The 20318-nt window shown below is 46.4% G+C and overlaps 1 protein-coding gene across 1 annotated transcript in view; it reads right to left on the bottom strand.

The window, feature by feature from the left end:
- Positions 1-380, bottom strand: part of MIXL1 (Mix paired-like homeobox) — an 844-nt gene extending 464 nt beyond the window's left edge. The window contains exon 1 of the mRNA XM_041474082.1: positions 1-380. This exon is cut by the window's left edge and continues 464 nt beyond it. Within this exon, the coding sequence (XP_041330016.1) occupies positions 1-380 (380 nt within the window).
- Positions 381-20318: the final 19938 nt, after the last annotated feature.

Raw genomic sequence — 20318 nt, 5'->3', positions numbered from 1 at the left:
TCTGGAACCAGACCTGGGGAGAGAGGGCGGCGGTGAGCGCGGCAGGGCGGCCCCGGCGCGGCGGCGAGCGCGGCACAGCCGGCGCCCCTCACCTGGATGCGCGACTCGGGGATCTGCGTGGCGTCGGCCAGTTTCTCCCGCAGGTAGATGTCGGGGTACATGGTGTCCTGGAACACCAGCTCCAGCGTCTCCAGCTGCGCCGCCGTGAAGCTGGTCCGCTTCCGACGCTGCGAGGCCGCCGGCGCCCCCTCCGACGGCTCCGCCGGGGGAAGCGCCCTGAGGGCGGGCGAGGCCGGGCCGGGCCCGCCGCCCCCCGGCCACCTGCCCGCGGGGAAGGCGGGCGGCTCCGCCGGGGGCTCCCCGAAGCGCAGCGCGGCCATGGCACGGCGAGGAGAGGGCTCGGGCGGCCCGCCGGGCTTTATAGCCGGGGAGGGGGCTCGGCAGGGGCGGGGGGTCGAGGGGGCGGCACGGCCCCGCGGGGAAGGCGAGCTCCGGGCACCCCGCCGGGCCCCGCGCCCCAGGCTGCCGGGGGTGCCCGGCTGGGGCGGCCCCTGCCTTGCTCAGCCCAGAGGAGTCAGTGATGCCCTACGCGTGCCCGACGGGGCCGGGTGATGGCTGGCAGCCCGCGACTCCCCGCCCGAAGGATAGACAGCAGGAGGGAGAAGGGAGCGGGCTTTGCATCCGCACGCAAAACAGCTGGGTGTTGGGAGTTTGGCACCCCAGAGAGCACCAGAGCAGCGGCTGGGGTGTTTCTAATACAACGTCTGGGCTGGTACGGTTATGGAGTTCACTCTCTCCAGCTATTAGTGTGGAGGTAGATGCTCTCGAGCAGCTGACTGCTTTGGCAAGTAATGGATCGTGCATGGTGTGAGACATAAAGCAAACAGAAGTTATCTCTTCCCGTGGTCGGGACTGCTCCGCTTGCAGTGCTTCACTGTCAGCTGTGCGGTGGTGTACAGCTCCCTGCTGCTGCAAAAACATCTCTTTCTTTTTAAAATGCAAGTTAAGTGCACCTGGAGAGCCACAGCCGAGGCAGACATTGGTGTCATCACCTTTTCCAGCACTTGCTAATGCCTTTACACATCACACTGGCGCATCCCGTGTGCTTCTGCCAAAACTCGTTCTCAGATGGAGAGGTCTTGTGCTGAAATGCTGTCTACATGCCCCAGCAACACCAAGGCACTTAAAATGGTTTGTCCTCATATTACTTTTTACAACTGTCTCCCAAGAAAAATTACTTTGTACAGAAAATCATGTTACAATTGTTAAAAGCTGTTTTTAGAAGTTTTGTTCCTAAAACATTTGTACCTTTGTGCTTTTACATGTGCAGCAGTCCAGGTGCTTTCATGACTGAAGTTTCTAGATTGTTCCCAAAATCATGGGCTGTAGACTGCAGACAACAGTCAGACACAGGAGACTTGTACAGTTCTCAATTAGCAGTATAATGAAAGGGCAGGGTGGTGAGAAAGGGCACAGATGAGTGGTGATCCAGAAAGCACAGACAGCATTATTTAAGGTTTTTAGTGAAAAACTCATTGAATCACTCTGCAGATTGCTTGCAGATTTAGAAGATGCCACAGGTGGCAGCAAAAGAGAATTATTCCAGATTATATTTACTTGATGAATGTTTTATTGTATTTTACATCAAATAATATTCCATAAAACATAGCAGAGGTTTATTTTCTGAAGGATTTAATCCTGCTTGGAATTATGCCGTTACAAGTATATAGTTTCTAAGATTTGATTAAGGTTGATTAAGGCTGCCAGACAGAGAGAGCAGGCTTTTGAGGAAATGTGTTTTTTCACACACACACATGTGTTTTTCTTTCAGCAGCAGCCCAGGCTTAAGGAGCTGCTGGCACCACAGGCCCCCCACTGTTCACTTCTGTCCTGGTGCCTTCCCTTTAGCTGAGCGTGTGTCAGTCCACACAGTGTGCTCAGGGAATTAACCCAAGCTAAATTAACTGTACAGTAACAACAGCTGGGGTTTGTTGGTTGGGTTTTTTCAATCCAGATTTGGGGTTTCTACCTATGAGTTACCAATACCCCCAGGACAGCTGTACAAGTGAGGGAACACTGCCAGGGGTGCAGGAGGGACATGAGGGGATCCCATCTGGGGTGCTTCTAGGACAGATCCCCACCTGGATCTGATTCTGAGCTAGCAGAGAACAAAACTGAGACAGACTGCCCAGGAGCATGGTGGTTTTCAGTGTCAGACTTCCCATTAAGACAACTGTCAATGTATATTGAACAGATACTCAGGAAAGAGTGAGTACTGGGAGCTAATAGACCTGTTCCCAACTCATAATCTGGAAATGGGCTGACTCTTTGATCTCTCACTGCTGCTCCTTCAGACCAACTGTTCCCAACTCATAATCTGGAAATGGGCTGACTCTTTGATCTCTCACTGCTGTGACATCCTTCAGACCACAAGCCTCCTCGGTTCCCTTGCCCTTTATGGTTCCAGAGATGTTCCAACAACTGTCTTGTGACAGCAGCTAACATGCTTCCCTTGGTGAGGAAAAGAACAGTGAGCCTTCCCAGGCCTGAAAACTTTTCACTGGGAGACACAGATGGGACAATTATAGACTTTTAAAAAGTCTACATTGTTACAATGAAAGCAAAACAGCTTCCACACACTACATTTTGTGGCATTCCATGTTGTCCATGGATGCAGTGTGACCCGTGGCTGTGCCATGTGGAATAGCAAACCCTGTGTGAGTGAATTGTGGGCAAAACCCTTGGTGCAGCCCAGGACTGCACACACAGACCCCTGGCTGTGGGCTTCCCACTCAGACTCTTCATTACCTGGCTGCAGACAATTGTATTTTCTAGCAGATGTACCAGTGAGTGGATGAGACTGCTCTGAGCAGGTCAGGCTCTGCTGCCTGTCTGCAGGTGCTGACTTCTGTTTACTCCTAGTCTGCCTCAGTTTCCCTGTCTGGGCTGGCTGGCTATTACCAGCATGTTCATATATCTTGGTGATGAGTTCTTTTCTGCTTACTAGTGGTATGTGCTTTTCCCTTTCCTATTGCTCAGAGCATTGCACACTAATTTTGTCCATGGGGTCCTTGTGGCCACCCTTCTGTATTGGCTTGGTTTGAAACAGATCTAAGATTGAATAAAAGAAAGGGGGACAGTACTGATTGTAAAGGAGTGTGTTGTTAGGTGGACATCAGAATAGGAGGCTTCTGCCTCCTCCCAGCCAAGCAGGATGATGTGAAAGAGCTCCTTGCTTCCTTCTGGCAGTTCTGTCCCCTCCCAGTGCTGGTATACTTCTCCACAGCTCCCACAGAGAATCATCCCACTGATTCCTCAAAGCTGTGCCTGTGGGGTAGTGCAGTGTGCCTCCTGCAGCAAGGAAAAAGTGCTGTGTCTGGATTCAGTGGAATTTCCTTTCCCTGACAAGCAGTTTTCCATCCTGCTGTGCCCCTTGTAGTCTGACAAAGTTTCTGATGCCTTGTAGGTGCCAACATCTGCATGGACTCATACCCAGGTAAGGGCTGGAAGCATGTAGAAGACATTCCATTTTGTCCCTTCCTGTTTTGCAGACTCACTTTTATTTGTGTCCCACCGAGGCAAAAAAGGGGATTTTATGTCTTCCCTCAAGAAGCAGAAGCTGTGACAGAAGTCCAGAAGTGGCTTGCTTTTTGAAATTAAGATGGCAGAAACTGAGAGAGCTATCTCTAAGGAAAAAGCAGACTGCCTTGTGTTGATATGAAAAATTACAGGCTGCTTCAGAAGCTGTTTACATTGATCTTCACTCTATTTGTCAGGAGAGAAACTTGTGCTTTTTTGTCTGTGCTGGGAGTGCTTCAGCACTGAAGCATCTGTGCCAAGAGGAACTCACAATCCAAAATGTGCCTGTACCTGCAATAAAACAGTTTTAAGCTTCAACTGGAGAACATGCTCTCACATCACTGCTGCCAGCTCTGAGCATCCAGCAAGGGTAAGACAGGTTGTGAAACACCAAGGTTGTGGAGAAGCAGGGAGAGGTAGGCCCTGTGGTGAGTTTTCCAGCTAGCTGGCTCTTCAGCATTTTGCATGTCAAGCTGGGGAGGTTCTCTCAGGCTCTTGGAGCTACAAAGTCATCTTTTAAACATGCAGTTTAAGATCCTGCTTTATGTGACTTGAGGACCTGGAGCTTGGGAAGCATCCCAGGATAGATGGCAAGAGTAGGCAGCAGTGTGACGTGCAGTAATGGCTTAGCTGACAAGACAAACACACCCCTTTAAATAGCTAACATGTCAGCAGTTCTGCTGCTCAGTCCTGGAGGGAATGGGACACCTGGGGTTTTGCCATGCAGTGATTTGTAACCAGCTGTGCAGCCTTGGCTGTGTTCAAACTCCTCTGATTGTCAGATGTCACATCTCCCTGTTCCTTCTAGGGCTCTGCAGGGACACAGTTTGTGCAGTCTTTTGTCATTCCAGCAAGTTTTGTTGTTTTTTTCTTTTTGGTGGCTGTCTTCAACATGAATTCTCTGGTCACCAAACCCGAGATTGAGGTTTTTAGAAGTGGAGATTTAGCATTCCCTTGTCAACCTGAGTAAATTTGCAAAGATTTGGTATCTTGAGCATCTCAATTTCTATGACAGTTTTAATTGAATTGGCCAAAAAGTTAAAATCTTATCACAGAATCATAGAAAGGTTTGGGTTGGAAAGGACCTTAAAGATCATCTAATTCCGACCCCTCTGCCATGGGCAGGGACACCTTCCACCAGACCAGGTTGCTCAGAGCCCCATCCAACCTGGCCCTGAGCACTTCCAGGATGGGCCATCCACAGCTTCTCTGTGCCAGGACCTCACCACCCTCACAGTGAAGAATTTCTTCCTAATACTTAATCTAAACCTACTCTCAGTTTGAAGCCATTCACCCTTGTCCTGTCATGACATGCCCTTGCAAAAAGTCCCTCTCCATGTATTAGGAGACTGACCAAAAAAAAGGGACAGTGGTCACACAAGCCCGATTTCATTCATTTAGAGAAAGTTTAAGAAGAAATAAAACCACATTTTTGCTGTTAAGACTTAAGTTTAAGCTATCCCTGGATAGCTTGTCCCCGAAGAAGCAATCCTTGGATAATTATCCTACAAATTAAATTAATTGTAATCCAGACACATTTTTATGGTTGCATATATAACTATATTTGCTCCAGAGTTTCTGCTGGCAGGAAAATACCATATAATTTCCAGCTCTGTAGCAGGGCTCTGATAGCAAAAACTGTTAATGCATGCTAGGCTTAGATTTGAGGTTTTTTCATTCTGCCTAAGAGGAAATCTCTATATGAATACTTAATTTCCCTTTGATTGCTTCTAGTCGTGACAAAGCTCTTTACAACCTCGAAATGCTTTTAGAGGTTTATCAGGTCTTCCCAATGTACAGACACAAGATCCATATATTGAGGCCCATCCAGGCTTTTAGGTAGAGTTCTGAGATCTTACAATGATGTCATGTTTTTAATTTAGAGTTGTCATTTTTCTAGTCCTCACGGCATTAACAAGGAAGAGCTTGAACAGGGTGGGCTGTGTATAGTCCTCACTCTGGCATGGTTTGCAGAAGCCTTGAAATATATTCTTGAAAGGCCTAAGCTGCATGTCCACTGTGGATATTCAGCTCTGTCCCTGAGAGCCCCTCCTTGCCAGAGTCCTCTACAGGGAAGAGGGGGCTTGCCTTGCTGCTCAGCCCAGGGAGGTTCAGCTCCAGCTGGGACACAGTGAGGGGGGTAGAGCCAGTATCTCACTGCCAGGTCAGAAATGGCACTTGGCCTGCTCCAGGCTGTCCCAGTGGTGTCCAGGTGCCTGAGCACTGGGGAGTGAAAGGGACATGGTGCTGCCACAGTGTCCTGAGTGTGACCTTGACCAAGGGGCTGGGCTGAACCCCGTTCAGCACTTTTGTACTGGTACAAAGGGTACATTGGGCACATCTCCAGTGCGATGGAGCCTGTGGCATTGCAGAACAGAACGATGTCAGAGCCTGGCGATAGCAGTCCCCAGCACAGGTTATTTCAGATCACCAGGCTTGCCCAGCAGCTCTGTGCACAGACAGAGGGTTAAAATAAATGCAATGTGACAAGAGGTTTTGTTCTCTCTGAAAGATGCCTGCCTTGCTTGGCTCAGACCTGACTACCTCTGTATATGCACAATCTGTTTTCCTTCGAGCATTCAGCTGCCGTGTCCCCTTGGTTTTGGCCATGAGGAACTAATAGTATCTTGTGACTTTAGCCCTGTGCTTAGGAGGGGGATGTGACTTGGTGGGGTGAGCCATTTCCTGCGAGGTGTGAGACGTGACTTCAAGACCTGGTGGTGCCATTCGTGTATTGTGCTCCGAGGAGTTGATAAGAGCTTCAGACACAGAGAGCCTTGAAGGAAGCCGTGGTGGAGGCGGGGAGGCGCAAAAACCCAGCAAATGCATATGAAAAGATCAAGGGGCTGTATTTGCTAAATCCCAGCAGCAACAGATTTGGGGCAAGATGCCCAGGGTCAGAGAGGACCCAGACACAGCAACAGGGCAAAAGCAGAGTATGTCTGATGGCTGGCAGCTGGCTCCCTACCATCGGAGGGAGAGGAAGGTTCAGGATTTGGGAGTGGAAGGGAGATAAGAGCAAATGGTGGGGGTGGGAAGAGGGAAAGGGCAATAGGTAGGAAGCTACCTGGAGATAGGAGGGCCTGGTTGAAAGAGCATGGGATGTTTAGTGTTGACTTTAAATATACTTAAATCTCAGCTTAACTTTGGGTTTTGAGATACCCTGAGAGTGGCAGGGTGCATGTACCTGACCCTCACTGATGCTTCTGCAGTGAAGGAACAGTCCCACTAAGTTTGCTGTGGCAGCAAACCCTAAGCTTGTTGCAATTTCTCTGTGTGCCTTCTCTGATTTTACATTTATATTTAAATTGTGAGAGAACCTAAAGCTTCTATTTAATGGAATTTACTGTATTGCTTTGCTTACTCACATGCTCTGAACAAGGTCATTCCCAACTCTTAGAGATATTTTCCTTAATGAAGATTTGCTAACTGTTGGTGCAGGTGGTTGTGTATACAAAATAACGGCATTATCCAAACCCCCAAGAATGTTTAATTAATTTACTGTGAAAGCAATGGAATATATTTGCAGATGAACAAAAAAAGAAAGAAGGAAGAAGATAAGAATGGAAGAGCTAAGGAAAAAGACAGGACAATGTTTTCCTGCTTTTCATTCAGCACCTACTTAGGAGAGGCAGCCTGCCAGGGTGCAGCTAGAATACACACACAGAGTAGGGCAGGCAGGGGAAGGCAGGGTGATGGATAGCAAAGAGGCCACAGTCTCCTCTAACAGCACTGAATAACAGCATGAAAAACTCCAAACAGTCCCCTCTCTTCCATTTTCAGGCTTCTTAGCCTTAGCAAGCAGTGTTAGGGCATTGTTTTCTACCTTTTCTTGGCAGGCTCTTAAACCCTTATCATTGTCCCCTGCATGTGGTAAGCTCTTCCTTCTACTCCAACATAACAAATGAGTCACAACACTCTCTGTTTCTGTCTTGCAGTGTTTGGTATCTGAGAGCATGAGCTGCTGAAATTAATGAATTTTTATGTAAATGTTTGTTTGTTTATTTGTTTGTTTGTTTGTTACAGCTTGTGTCTCATGGTTGTTGAGATAAGGATCCATATGTGAAGCAAGTTTTGCTGCAATGGTTCAAAACCAGAAGACAATACACAGAACCAGAACTGTCCCAGTATGGCTGGATGTCTGTTACAATATGAACACAAACCCATGATCTTTCTCTGCCCTTGGCTGCCCTGGTACTATTAAAATCCACCAGGTTTTCCCTCTCCGAGTGGTACTGCCTGGAGAATCCTTCATCTGGCTTCCCTGTGCTTCCCTGCTGCTTCTCAGGCAAGTGCCAAGGTCACTGCTCTGGCTTCAATCTAATCATTCATTCTAAATATTTCCCACCCTCTTCTGATCAGTTTTGGAGATTGGGGACTTTTAATCTCACGTATCACAACACTTACAACAAAACCATTTTGGTTTTGCTCTTGCATTTTTTTCCTTGGCTCTTTAATTTCAAAGGTATTCAAGCCTCAGTAAAGTTTGGAAGATTTTCAGGTTTGACATGGATGGAACGTGGGAAGTTTCACCCGAGCTGGGGTTTTGCAGTTGATCATGAAATCAGCAGTACCACATGATCATAGCTGGGGAGTGCAGTGGTTACTATGCCATTTGATAAAGTCATTCTCTTCTGTGCATGAATTGACTCATATTTCTTTGCCATTTAAAGTCAAATTAAAGAGAAGTGCCACGCAACACGCTCGGTAGGCATTATTTCCGTGGGTTATCCTGACTTTTGTAAGCTCACAGCACAGTTTTCTGGTGCCTGACTCACAGAGAAGCTCCACACATTTGCACGGATCAGTATCTCCATCCTCCTCCCCCACTGTCCTCTCCCCCTGCCTCAGCCATCCCAGATTAACTTGTCCAACAGAGTCCTGTGTGTTGGATCACTCCTCTGGCAAAGGCGCTCTCTGAGGCATGTCCCTGCCTCCAGCCTGCACCACTGCCCCCCTGGGCTGCCCTGCTCATTCTCTCACTCCCATTTTACATGACAGCTGTTTTTCTTCCCCTTTTATTCAAGCTCAACTCCTCTGCTTTTATTTCTGGCAGGGTTATTTTTCTATTTGACTTTGGCTCTGTTTGCCAAGGCCGCACCCTTGTCACCTCCTTATTCTGATCCTCTCCTTTGTTGACTAAAGGTCTTCCCCTCCTTCCTTTTATTGGTACTTTTATCTCTTTCTCCATTATCTTTTAGTCCCCTTGATTCTTACCCCTCTCTTTTGCATATGACCAAGCTTGTTTTACATGTTACTTGGGGGATTTAATATTTTTCTCCTTGACAGCTTTTCTTCCCTGCCCCTGGAAGGCTTTCCATGCTGCTGGACACATGGCAAAGAGCAAATGCATTTATTACTGCAGATGGGAGAGCTGCAATCCGAGATGGAGAGTGACTCCAGGCTGGGGTGATCTCAGCAGATCTCCACTGCCATCTCAGCCATCCCCCACATCTTTACAAGACCATACTTTTCCTCTTCTGCAGTCACATCTTTGCAGCTGGGATACTTCTTACTAAGGTATTTGAGGTTAAAGGAATGCTGAGGGTTTGCTGCATCTGAGTGATCAAAAAAGAGTGCAGCAGCATCATAGTGTAGGTTCCTATTTGCAGTTCCACTGCTGCTGGCCTCCTTTGTCACTCACTGACAATGCCTGAAATATGGCTGTAGACAAAATATTTATGACAGTGGCTGGAAATTGCAAAGCTGGGTAGGATATCACATCTATCACAGCATCACCTGGGTGTTTTACATCGTGTGTGTCTTGGTCAGTGCCAGCATAGTTCATGGTTTTTTGGCATTTCAAAAACATTGTATTTCTCTCAAATTTTACCAAGATAAGGGCAGAAGTGAGAAGATAATGAGTTTCCTTTGATTAATCTCACTTGGTTAAGCTCTTCTTCCTCTGTGTTTTGCATTTCTATGAACTACTGCAGCAAGAGTCCTGGCACATACAAAGCAGTTCAGGATAAACAGGGAACCTTCTGCCACTAAAAATCCTAACAGACCAAGGACTGATCCTACCTGCCCACGGAGCTTGATTTTGCATCTCTTCAGCCAAATGGTGATCTTTCCTCTGGCTGCATGGAGCAGACTCTGCTTTAGGGACCAGGATAATTCCTAAGAGCCACACAGCTGTCCAACCAAGCAAACCCCCCCTGCATGTTGCACTCTTTCCTCATCTACTCGACCTGGCCTCCTTTATTCCAAACAAGTTTCTGCATTTCAGATTTCAGCAAGCTGCCATTAACAGTGTGTGACCAAGTCTGGGCTGTCCAAACACACCCAAATGCCCCTGTAACTTGCCTGTAACCCCATTGCTGAAGAGCAGGTGTGTGGCACACTGGCCAAGACACACAGGGCTGTTCCTAGAAGATGCCTGTTCCAGACCTGGATTGGTGCCTGCTTCCTGCTCTCCAGGCCTTTATGTAATCTTTAAGCAGTGCAGCTTCACCAGGTTACTTTGTCTAACCAAAGTGCAAAAGCTGTTCTCAGGTGGGAATTTTGCTTAGGACAATGTAAAATGTGTAGACGCAAAATGCTGCAAAAGACCAGGTCATTCATTCCAGGTCTGAGTGGATTCTTTCCCTGTCCACACTTCCCAGGATCACCTCTCAAACTCTAGCCCATGTTTACAGCAGCTGGAGAAACCATCGACCACATCACACAAAAGTAAAGATTTATTCACTTTTTCTTTTTTTTCCACAACAAAAGGTGAGCCACTCCTGTGAAATCCTCTCCAGATCTGTGGGTCCAGGTTGCTGATTTTCCTCCATGTAGGCATGTAAAAATCATGAATTGTGAAAAAAGGGGTGATGAAGTGCTCTTTGGAGTGCTTGCAGAATAGCCATAGTTTAGATAATGGCTTTTTTTTCTTCTCTGGGTGGAGTTTGAGCCATTTGGGAATTGATAATTGAACATTGACATGAACAGGAAGGGGAGCATAACATAAAGAGGACAGCAACAACCCTGAGGCTGGGAGATTTGTGTGGTTGCTGGTGTCATACGCTGAAGCAGAAATTTGTCTGACATTTTGGAAGGGGAAGGCAGTGCTGGTCAGTCCTGGCTGCAGCGCTGGGGACGTGCTGATTCATTTGGCTCTGAGGAGAATGCATTTTGCAGCAGAGAGGAGGCTTGTGTCCATGCAGTTTTCAGGAGGATTGTGCCACCACACCCCACAAACAGTAAACAGTGTCAAGTTGTGAAAGGGCTTGTGCCAGTAAGTCTCACCTGTGACGTTTTTGGCAGGCCATCTAACCAACACCCAGGGAAGGCTCACAGACTGGTGATGCACTGTCCCCTCACATTTTGCAGTCTTTGCTGGTGGAGGTAGGCTAGATATCCCTGGCTTGGCCCCTTAGAGGGACTTCTTCCCAGGACAGTGGGTCCCTGTAAGATGAAACAGAAGTCAGGCAAAGAGTAAGATATTGATATTTCCCTACGAGGTCGTGTAGGATCCCAGAAGAAACCATACCTGAAAACCAAAGAGTCCTCAGTCACAGACTCAGAGGAGGTGCAGTGCATGTAAAGCTGTGAAAGTACCCCAGGAAACCCAGGCCATTCACATGGAGTATGTCCAGCTATAGACTAGTATAGATACTCAGACACACACAAGGACAGTGTGGATTTAGACATTTTGGGGGCTAGCCTTAAGTCCTGGATAAGCTTCAGCTTTATTTCAACTAACTCAGCTTTGTTATTTTTTTAATAGGAAGTACTGTGCAGAGCTCTCTCCCAAAAGCTCTGGAAGCTGCTAATCCAGTTCAGAAAGGGGGCTGGGTGTGTGGTGCTCCTCTCCAATGATTTTTACTGCACAGTAGCTTTTAGCCAGGTTCCAGCAGCATCCTGGTGGCACCAGTGATAACAGTGTAAAAGCATTTGGCCTCTTTTGGTTTGGACGGTCATCCATGAGGCACTAAGAGAGCTACCTAGAGTGAGCTTTTACAGCTGTTGGTCACTGCTGACCTGGGCCACATTTGATTGCTGATCCTGAGAGGAGAGGTTTCACTCTGTCATTCTTCTCCAGAGGTTTCTGCTCTTCCTGGAAAAAAATATTCAAGGGCATTTCTAATGGATGCAGAAAAAAAACAAGCAAACACATCCCCAGGCTTTTACTCCTGTGCTGGTATTGCATTGCTTCCTCTGACCCTCTCCTCCCAGCAATGCCTAGATTTCAGGCTGCATAGGCTGGGTGGAATATATTTTAGAACAAGACTCTATTTAGCCGTGATGTCAACTGCAGCCAACTATAAAAAGCTCTGTAATGCTCTTTGAAAGTGTAACAGCTGCTGCTCTACACAGTCCCTGGTGTATTACAAGTCCGCCCTACTTCATGTTCACACAACCAAAATAAAATACAATAGCAATCATTAAATAGTTCAAGGAATTTGGGACATAATCTCCCCAGGAGGAATTCAAGGTTAGACAAACTGAGTAATTTTGCAGTTTGTTAACAGAAAGGTAATTTTACCTGGATTTGCAAAATTGACTTTTACCTGCCATTGACTATGTGCTATCAATGATCCCTACACAGTGACAACAGAGCAGCAAACCTTCCTTTGGGCAGCTCTGCTGGGTGCTGTTCACACACACAAACTGAGCTCTTGTGTGGGGTAAGTCCATCAATATGTAACCCAAAATATAAAAACTCATTTTCATCCTTAACAGGATTTGGTCATATATATTTTAAAAAAACACTGATCAGGCCAAAATTTCCCATAAAAGCAGGAAAGGAAACAGTTGAATGAAATGTTATTTATTAGTCTAGAAGAACAGACAGAAGTGAATTACTGTGGAGTTGTGCTAGCACTGCACACCCTCACAGTACTAGAGAGGTGGTTTTGGCTGGGTCTTTGTTAAGGACAGCTTTGAAATGCTGGATGTTGTAGTAGTAAAGTCTTTAAAGTTTTTTGGGTTGGTTTTTTTTTTTTCCCCCCCCCAAAATCTGAGCAATAAACATTCAGGAGTGATCCCCGCATTTCACTGTGGACTTGCTTCTGTTGAGGACTTTGAAAAATCTTCCAGGCATATGTCTGCTTGACTAGAAAATGGGAAGGGTTGAGCAACCTGCCCACAATGATGTGAGAGTCAGTGAGTGGCAGAGCAAGAAGGTGAGCCTGGCTGTGCTTTCCCCCTTCCCCGTAGCTGCTGGCCTGCCATCTGGTGAGCTGACATCACCAGTGGCACATGCAATTCCACTTTCTGAAACCAGCTGAGGCAGCTGAAATAATATGAGTCCTTTTTTTTTTTTTTTTTTTTTCCCCAAAAATCTGAGCAATAGACATTCAGGAGTGATCCCCGCATTTCACTGTGGACTTGCTTCTGTTGAGGACTTTGAAAAATCTTCCAGGCATATGTCTGCTTGACTAGAAAATGGGAAGGGTTGAGCAACCTGCCCACAATGATGTGAGAGTCAGTGAGTGGCAGAGCAAGAAGGTGAGCCTGGCTGTGCTTTCCCCCTTCCCCGTAGCTGCTGGCCTGCCATCTGGTGAGCTGACATCACCAGTGGCACATGCAATTCCACTTTCTGAAACCAGCTGAGGCAGCTGAAATAATATGAGTCCAGGAAGCAGCAGCTACATAAAAAAAAAGAAGGAAAGTTTCAGAAGAAAATCTCATGAGTGCCCAGTTTGCTGTAGTGGTTGGTGGAAGTCCTGCTGGGCTGAGCTGTGGCTTGGCAGGGCCGGTAGTGGGGACCAGCCAGGCTGAGGGACAGCACCCTCCTGCCTTGCAGAGCTTCCAGCTCCTTTCTGCATCCTTGACAGGACTAATCAGCGCAAAGTGGCTGCAATGTTGCAGGCAGGGTGGTTTGGTTTGTAGTGCAGATAGGCCTTTGTAGTGTGGGTGTGGAGCAGGCTGTTCCAAGGGACATGCCAACTCCTGTGACAGGAGTTTGGAGCAGCCGTGAGCTCACCAGTCTGTGAGGAAATGGTCGCTGCCAGACACGGCTGTTCCCAGAGGTGACAGGACAGTCAGGCAATGTGAGCAATGGTTTGGCATCAGCCAAAGCCATTGGGATGTAAACATGCACACCATGGGATGGGCTTGGCATGTCTCTGAGCACTGGCTGCACCCACCTCCCAAGAAGGGATGTTTGATCCATGAGGGAATCAGAGGCACCCAGAAATGAAAGCAAGCAGTCTCCAGGCAGACAGAAAGCTTGGGAAGGAGCCAGGGAGCAGCCCCGGTGCCTATCCTTCCCTGACTCCCTGACAGCTCTCTGGAAACCCCCTCAGGCTTCCCCACCTTGCCAGGGCTCCTGGCTGTGCACGCTGTGAGCAGGAAAAGGACCTGGCTGGGGAGGTGGTTTCCTCTACCTACAGATACACATGCAAACACACAGCGTATGCTTGCTTAAATAAAGTGACGCTGAAGAAAGGTGACTTGTGTCAACACACAGGGACTAATTTACATGCTACAGTATGTAACAATATGGTGTCAGGTCAGAGCTGGCGCATTTTTCGTGTCCAGCCATGTACACATAATGGTATCACAGGGGGAGATGAGTTGCTGTGGAATTAAAGGTTGTGTTTTCTTTAACAGCACCTAGGAAACAGGATACTGGAAATCCTTGACCACTCAATAACTTCCCTCTAACAGTCTGCAGACTGTTTAAGATTTTACTATATCCCTTGAAAACTAAGAGCTCAGTTCTTTAGATGTTGAGCAGCCTCCATTCTAAATAGGGACAGCTGAAACTTTTCGCAAAGCTTTTCTCTACCCTTGTCTGAGGATTTGTGACAAGCAAGTGGCTTCCACACTTCTAGAAGTGAGACTGATAAATTGTTGGTCATGAGCCCATTTGATTAAAGAAGAGAAAAAACAGCCGTGCAATCCTAGATGTGTGACAAGATGAAACTGTCTGTCTCATACAACAGCCATGGAAACCTCTGGCTCCCGGTGTTCTGACTCCCTGGCTATGATTTTCCACAGTGACCAAGTGATTTATTTAATCCTTTCACTACTTCTTTGTAGTCTTGGATCTTTGAGGTGTCAGGAGGAATCATCAAACCAACTCCTGCAACACATTAGAAGGGAACATCTTGTGCTGTATCACTGGGGAATAAAAAAACCTACTTCCTTTCAAAACACATGTTTTTCCCTGTAATATATTTCACAAGTTGAAAAAAACAAGCCCTTTCAAAAAATAAAATTAACTGAAAATTTGGACCCCTTTGCAATGAATGTGATCACAAAGATAACATCTTGTTTCTTTCACATGTGGTTATAACAATTTTTCTTCTTTGGATCTTCATGACTTTCCAGCCCTTCTGAAGGATTTTTCTCTTGTCTCTTAGATGACAGTTAGAAAGATGAAAATTGTTAGATATTTTGTTGTGCATTACGTTACTTGCCTCTAAGTAAGCATTATTCTCATCAAACCAGATAATACTGGATACTCTTACTTATTTCTGTGGGATTTGGGAGTCCTAATCAGGATCAGCCCCTTCCTGACCACTTAAGCCAGGGGACTGGACTATTCTCCTAAAGTAATCAACAGTGAGATAATTACGTTTTTGCACCCAAGATGTAGTGAGGCTGTTTGGAACAAGTAGTCACTGACCTGCAAGTGGCATTTCACACCACAGTGATAAGGTTCAACCCTCAAAGATTGCTACTGCCCTCTTTTTGGATAGAGAGGATTAGCAAGAACCAGCTGTCTGTCATGGCTAACAGGCTATGGGCACACTACCAGTGATGCCTGGGACTCCATCCAGCAAGGAATTTCCTTTCCCAGGTTTTGATCTAGAAAGAAATGTCAGTTGATGCTCCAAATATTAGAGCCCATTCTTTAGCTGGAAAATACCATTACTTTGTTGTTGTTTAAAGGCTACTGAAGAATTGCAGTGATGGGCACTCTGTGGAGGCCTGTATTAAAATCAACACCTTGAAATATTCATGTATTTTGATCCTAAGGGCTTGTCTATACTAGAGATACATTTTTTTTGCTGTATCTCAGTGATGTTAAAGACACTCCTCATGCCTATGTGTGTATAGCTACACCTTAAAGAGGGCTTTTATCAGCAAAAGACCCAGTTCTTAACTCACATAATTGTACTGCTAAGGCTCCTTGAGTGCAGCCCAGCTTATATAGATTCTGCAGGCAGAAGGACGCCAGAGAATTGCTCCTTTCATCATGACAGTGTTTTATCACGGGGGCCAGTGCTGACATTCTGAGCGTTGTTAACCTCTGCTGCTTTAGGACTGGTGTGTAGGAGCACATCACCACTGAATCAGGCATTCAGATACTTCTCTCCCTGGGAATGTTGTTCAGGAATCTAGCTGGTGAAATGTACTGACCTTGGTTAAGCTTTTCCTTTGAGAACTATTGCCCTGTTTTTCCCACACGTGCCAGCCATCCCAGACCCCACTTAACAAGGTACATTATGAGGTCCCCAGTGGATGACTTCATGATTACTTTAAATCATATGTTAATATGTTGTTCCCCTCTTCAGTCAAAGGTTTCATTATCTTTTAGCAAGGCATGTGAAAGGAAAATTATTCATGTATCTCTGTACTTAAGAGAAAAATGTATGATGTCTTCAGCAGCAATTCCTCTCAGTCATCAGCAAGATAGGGACCAGAAGGTGTGTAAATAAACTACAGACAATTTTAGCTGAAGGGGCTGGGCCAGACGATGGATGTACTAAACATGACAGTGTTGAAGTCTGGGTTGGTGAAAAGTAAGGGCTTGGCAGCTTGAGCAGATCCCCCCTGCTGTTTCTTTTGCCATCTCCCTCATTCCCACTCCTCTCCTTGCAGCCTTTCACCCTGACAATTGTACTGACTCAGTTTACAGGGCTGGGCTGTGAATCAGATCTGGGAATAAGGCCAGGAGAGAGAGAGGGAGAGAGGGAGAAGAGGTATAAAAGGAAGGAGGCTGCATTTCACTGCAAACCAGTATTGCCACTGAAACCCCCTCATACCAAAATACAGCCTTCTGCAATGATGGAGAGAGGAGCCACAGCTTTTCCAAAAGGAGTATCTGTAAGCCAAGAGAAGGCACAGTTAACCACTGCAGCCCCTACACAAACTTAGCTTTGTGACTCTGCTTGCAACAAAGGATCTTGCACTACTGAGAAAGGATGTTACTGCTTATCTCCTGAAAAGACAGCCTACTCACTGAGAGAATGGGAAGTCCTGGCTCAGTAGTTTGTTCTGTGCTGTCCATTAGGAAACTGAACTGAAAAGGTTTTAGCTCAAAGTTTCCATTTTTGTTCACTACCCTCACTCTCCATAATCTGCTCTGATTTTATTATCCTCAATAGGAAATAAAAAGAAATGAGAGGAGAAAAAGGTGTCAAAAGACTATTGCCAGTCTGGTGAGTCCTATGTGATTCTCAGCAGTTCTGCTGTGCAGTACATTTCATTCTATAGTTGTTGCCACTGTGAGTAACTTCCGAGGTCCACAAAAGCCACAAAGGAACGGAAGTCAATAGATTTAGTCCTGCCAGCCTCTCCACTAGCAGTCCACAAATGAGAGCAGGTTGAAATTACCTGCTGGAGTGCAGTACTACTCATACTGAACAAGGGAGATAAAAATACACTTCCTGTATTGGAAAGATGTTCATTAGAGCAGAAGAGCACAGGTAGGGAAGCAAACTATCAAGTGATCTGACTCTGGCAGAACAGCAGGATGGCTGGATAGGCGTGGCTGCTCTTTAGGCTGAAGTTTGGTATTGCAGCTGGGCTATGTACGAGCTGGTTTCTGTCTCTGTTTCCCATTTGCACTGCTTTCCTTATGTTGCATTTAGTGGCTGTGCAGCCACAGGGAGAATCTGCTCATCTGGCTTACAAGAGGGGCAAACCAACCATGCCATAAAAATGAGGAGTTTTCAGCCATATAGGCCAGCTGGGTCAACTCACCCTGAAGCCACTCCATTGCTAGATGCAGTGCAAGGGAAAGGGCAGGAAACGCAGCTGGGAGCAGCAGTGGAGCAACCACTGCTGTTTGGCATTAGCTCATGGCTGTAACTGCTGTGCCCAAAGCTCTCCCATCCTCACTTCCCTGCTCCTGGCAGCATGCTCTTGCTGCTGCCAGTGGTTTCCCGACCCCTTGGTGAACCAGGCCTGCCCTCTGAGCCAACAGAGAACTAACCCAGCTGCTTAAAAAGGTGAAGAGGCTTGCTGAGAGGGCCAGCTAGCTTAATAGCTGGCAACCAGGATGTTGATGGGAGTGTGTGGTGTATGGCTGGGAGCAGGCCAGGGCTGCAGACATTTCATGAAACCTCATTCTCAATTTAACTCAAAGCAGGAGAAATAACCCCAAACAACAACAACAAAAAAGTGAGCCATAGCTGAGCAGCTGAGAACCAACCACATGCTCTCCATTAAAGAGTGCAGAGGAAGAGGGACAGGCTTACTGCATGCTTTTGAAAGGTGTGCTATCCTTCTGTTTGCTGAGTAGAAGGGGTGACGTGGATGGCGACACGTGTTGCACACACAGCCTTGCTCTCACCAAGAGAGAGGCAGCAGGGGCAGCAGTTTTGCAGAGAAATCTCCTCTCCTAACATTTCCTGTGCCACTGGATAGCTTGGAGTCTCAGAGGTAGATACAGTTAATTTGAAAATAAAGCCAAAAAAGAAAAGGACACAGGAGGGAAGAAGCTGGTATGTAGCACAGCACAGAAAAGGACGTGTCTGGAGCATCAGAGCTCAGGGTCACCCGTGTGCCACCTCTGTCCTCTTTGGGGACACGTGCTAGTTGAGGTCATACCCTGCCACAGAGATACAACTCACTTTCTGGATGTGTTTGAAAAGAGGATCCATAGGTGCTCTGAATTTACATGGATAGAAATTATTCCTCTGGCTGTTGGTTCACGGTTTTTTCCGGGCACATATCCAAAATTGCAGTTGCTAATTGCATCAATTTCCCTGTTCTCTCTTCTGTAAAATCACTTCATTAGAGGAGTTGGTTAAATTCAGGAAGCGCTCCAACTCCTGGCCATATCTCATTTGGCAAAGACTTGCAGATAAAAGTGCAGTGCTGCTTCTCCCAGGTCCTGTGCCTGTGAAGGGTGTGCCTGTTTACACAGCTACACGGCAGCAGATGCAATCATATCAGCGTGAGATAATGGAACCGGTATCGCTTCATTTATGAGGCTGAGCTGCTCTTTTATGGTCACCTGGAGCTGGGATAGCTGCCTCCATGCTATGGGATGTTTCCTGTCTCTCAGAATGGGAATATTTAGTGAAGATGGACCTTAGCAGGTGTATGCTTCCTCAGGAGTTGCTCGAGCACCCTGCCAATAAACCTGATTTCAGCAGGATTTGCTGACATGGCTAAAAAGCTATTGCCAAGATCCTACATCCAATTAACTTGTTCTGCACCTCATACAGTAAGTTAGAGAAATTGGTGTGAATGTCATCATAAATTATAGAAATGCAAGGCATTGGAGTGTGATCCTTGAGTTCAACACGTCCTGAACATCTAAAGAGTTACTGAGAACATCTGCTGTCTGTCACACGTACATTAGGGTCACCATGAACTCCTAAACTTTAGGAAAAGCAACAAGTAGACAAAAAAAGAGCAGTTTGGTGGTAAATGAGGTTGAGTGGTCACCGAAATGGGCAACAAGGGCACATGATAATGATGACTCTATGATTCATTCTAAGTCCTGGAAAAAGATGTTTTCCAACATCCAAAGTCAATTTCTATGAAATGACTGTGATCAAGAGAACTATAAGGGGAAAACAAAAATATACTCTTACTCTGGCTTGTATCAGACATAAGCACAAATAAAATTTGGTTTTCTTCATGTTTCTAGCAGAGCTGAGAGTCCACTACACCGTAACACTGCCTCCCTGGGTGGAGAGTGTCAGACCAGCTCCTAACAAAACAACTGATCTCTGTCCTGTAAGGAAAGGCAGGCAGACCAAGAGAAAACCTTTAATTCAACCAAAAGAGCTCAAACACTTTCTTCATTCTGGTCCTGGTACTATTCAGCCATTACAACTCCCACGAACAGAAAACAAAGACAGTAAGAAGAGGAATAGGACTGTCATGTTATGGAGGAAGGTCAATCCTGTTAATACCCACAAAAGCAACTCAATTTCCAAACTTTGAGGAATTTAATTAATCTATTAATCTGGTCACCCTCCCAGAGAGACATGTAGCCTTACCTACCAGGCACTGCACTCCTTCCCAGCTATGGAAGCCCTGGGCTGCTACCATAGCACTAGGGCTGGGAGTGATGGTCACACCCAGTTTATTGAACGTAGCCATGCCTGAGAAACTGATAAAAATATTTCCTGAGCGAGAGATTTGCATTTCTGAGCCCACAGCACAGTGCCAGACCCAGCTGCTCAGAGATGTTCCTTTGAGATAATCAAATATTTAGCAGCTGCTGCTGCAGCAAACACCACATTAGGCCACATCTCTCAAAGTGGGGCTCTTCCTCTGTTGGACACCACCACTCTGTGGGACTCCTCCAAAGGACAGCCAAAGCCACAGGAAGCACATGGGTTTCATCCAGGGCTGTCTGGGAGGAAGGGCTGCTGCTCTGGTACCAGGAAGAGTGGAAGAGCTGTTTGTTTACATGAGGCCAGTGCCCTATGAACGTTTTGATTCTTTACTGTATAATTTCAGTGAGTAGGTTGGTATTTTTAATTGTCAAACATTCAGCAGCTTGAATTAAATAATTGATTTATTCTCTATAAAATTTCTAGGTCTATGTTCCTTACTGGAGAGCACTGTACTTAAAGGACCAGACTCCCTCTCTGGGACTTGTATTTCTTTAG

This window comes from Pyrgilauda ruficollis, unplaced genomic scaffold (assembly GCF_017590135.1).
Source record: "Pyrgilauda ruficollis isolate IOZ18807 unplaced genomic scaffold, ASM1759013v1 scaffold31, whole genome shotgun sequence".
NCBI lineage: Eukaryota > Metazoa > Chordata > Aves > Passeriformes > Passeridae > Pyrgilauda > Pyrgilauda ruficollis.
The sequence above is the reverse complement of the archived record's forward strand: the minus strand, read 5'-3'. Positions and strand labels throughout refer to the sequence as shown.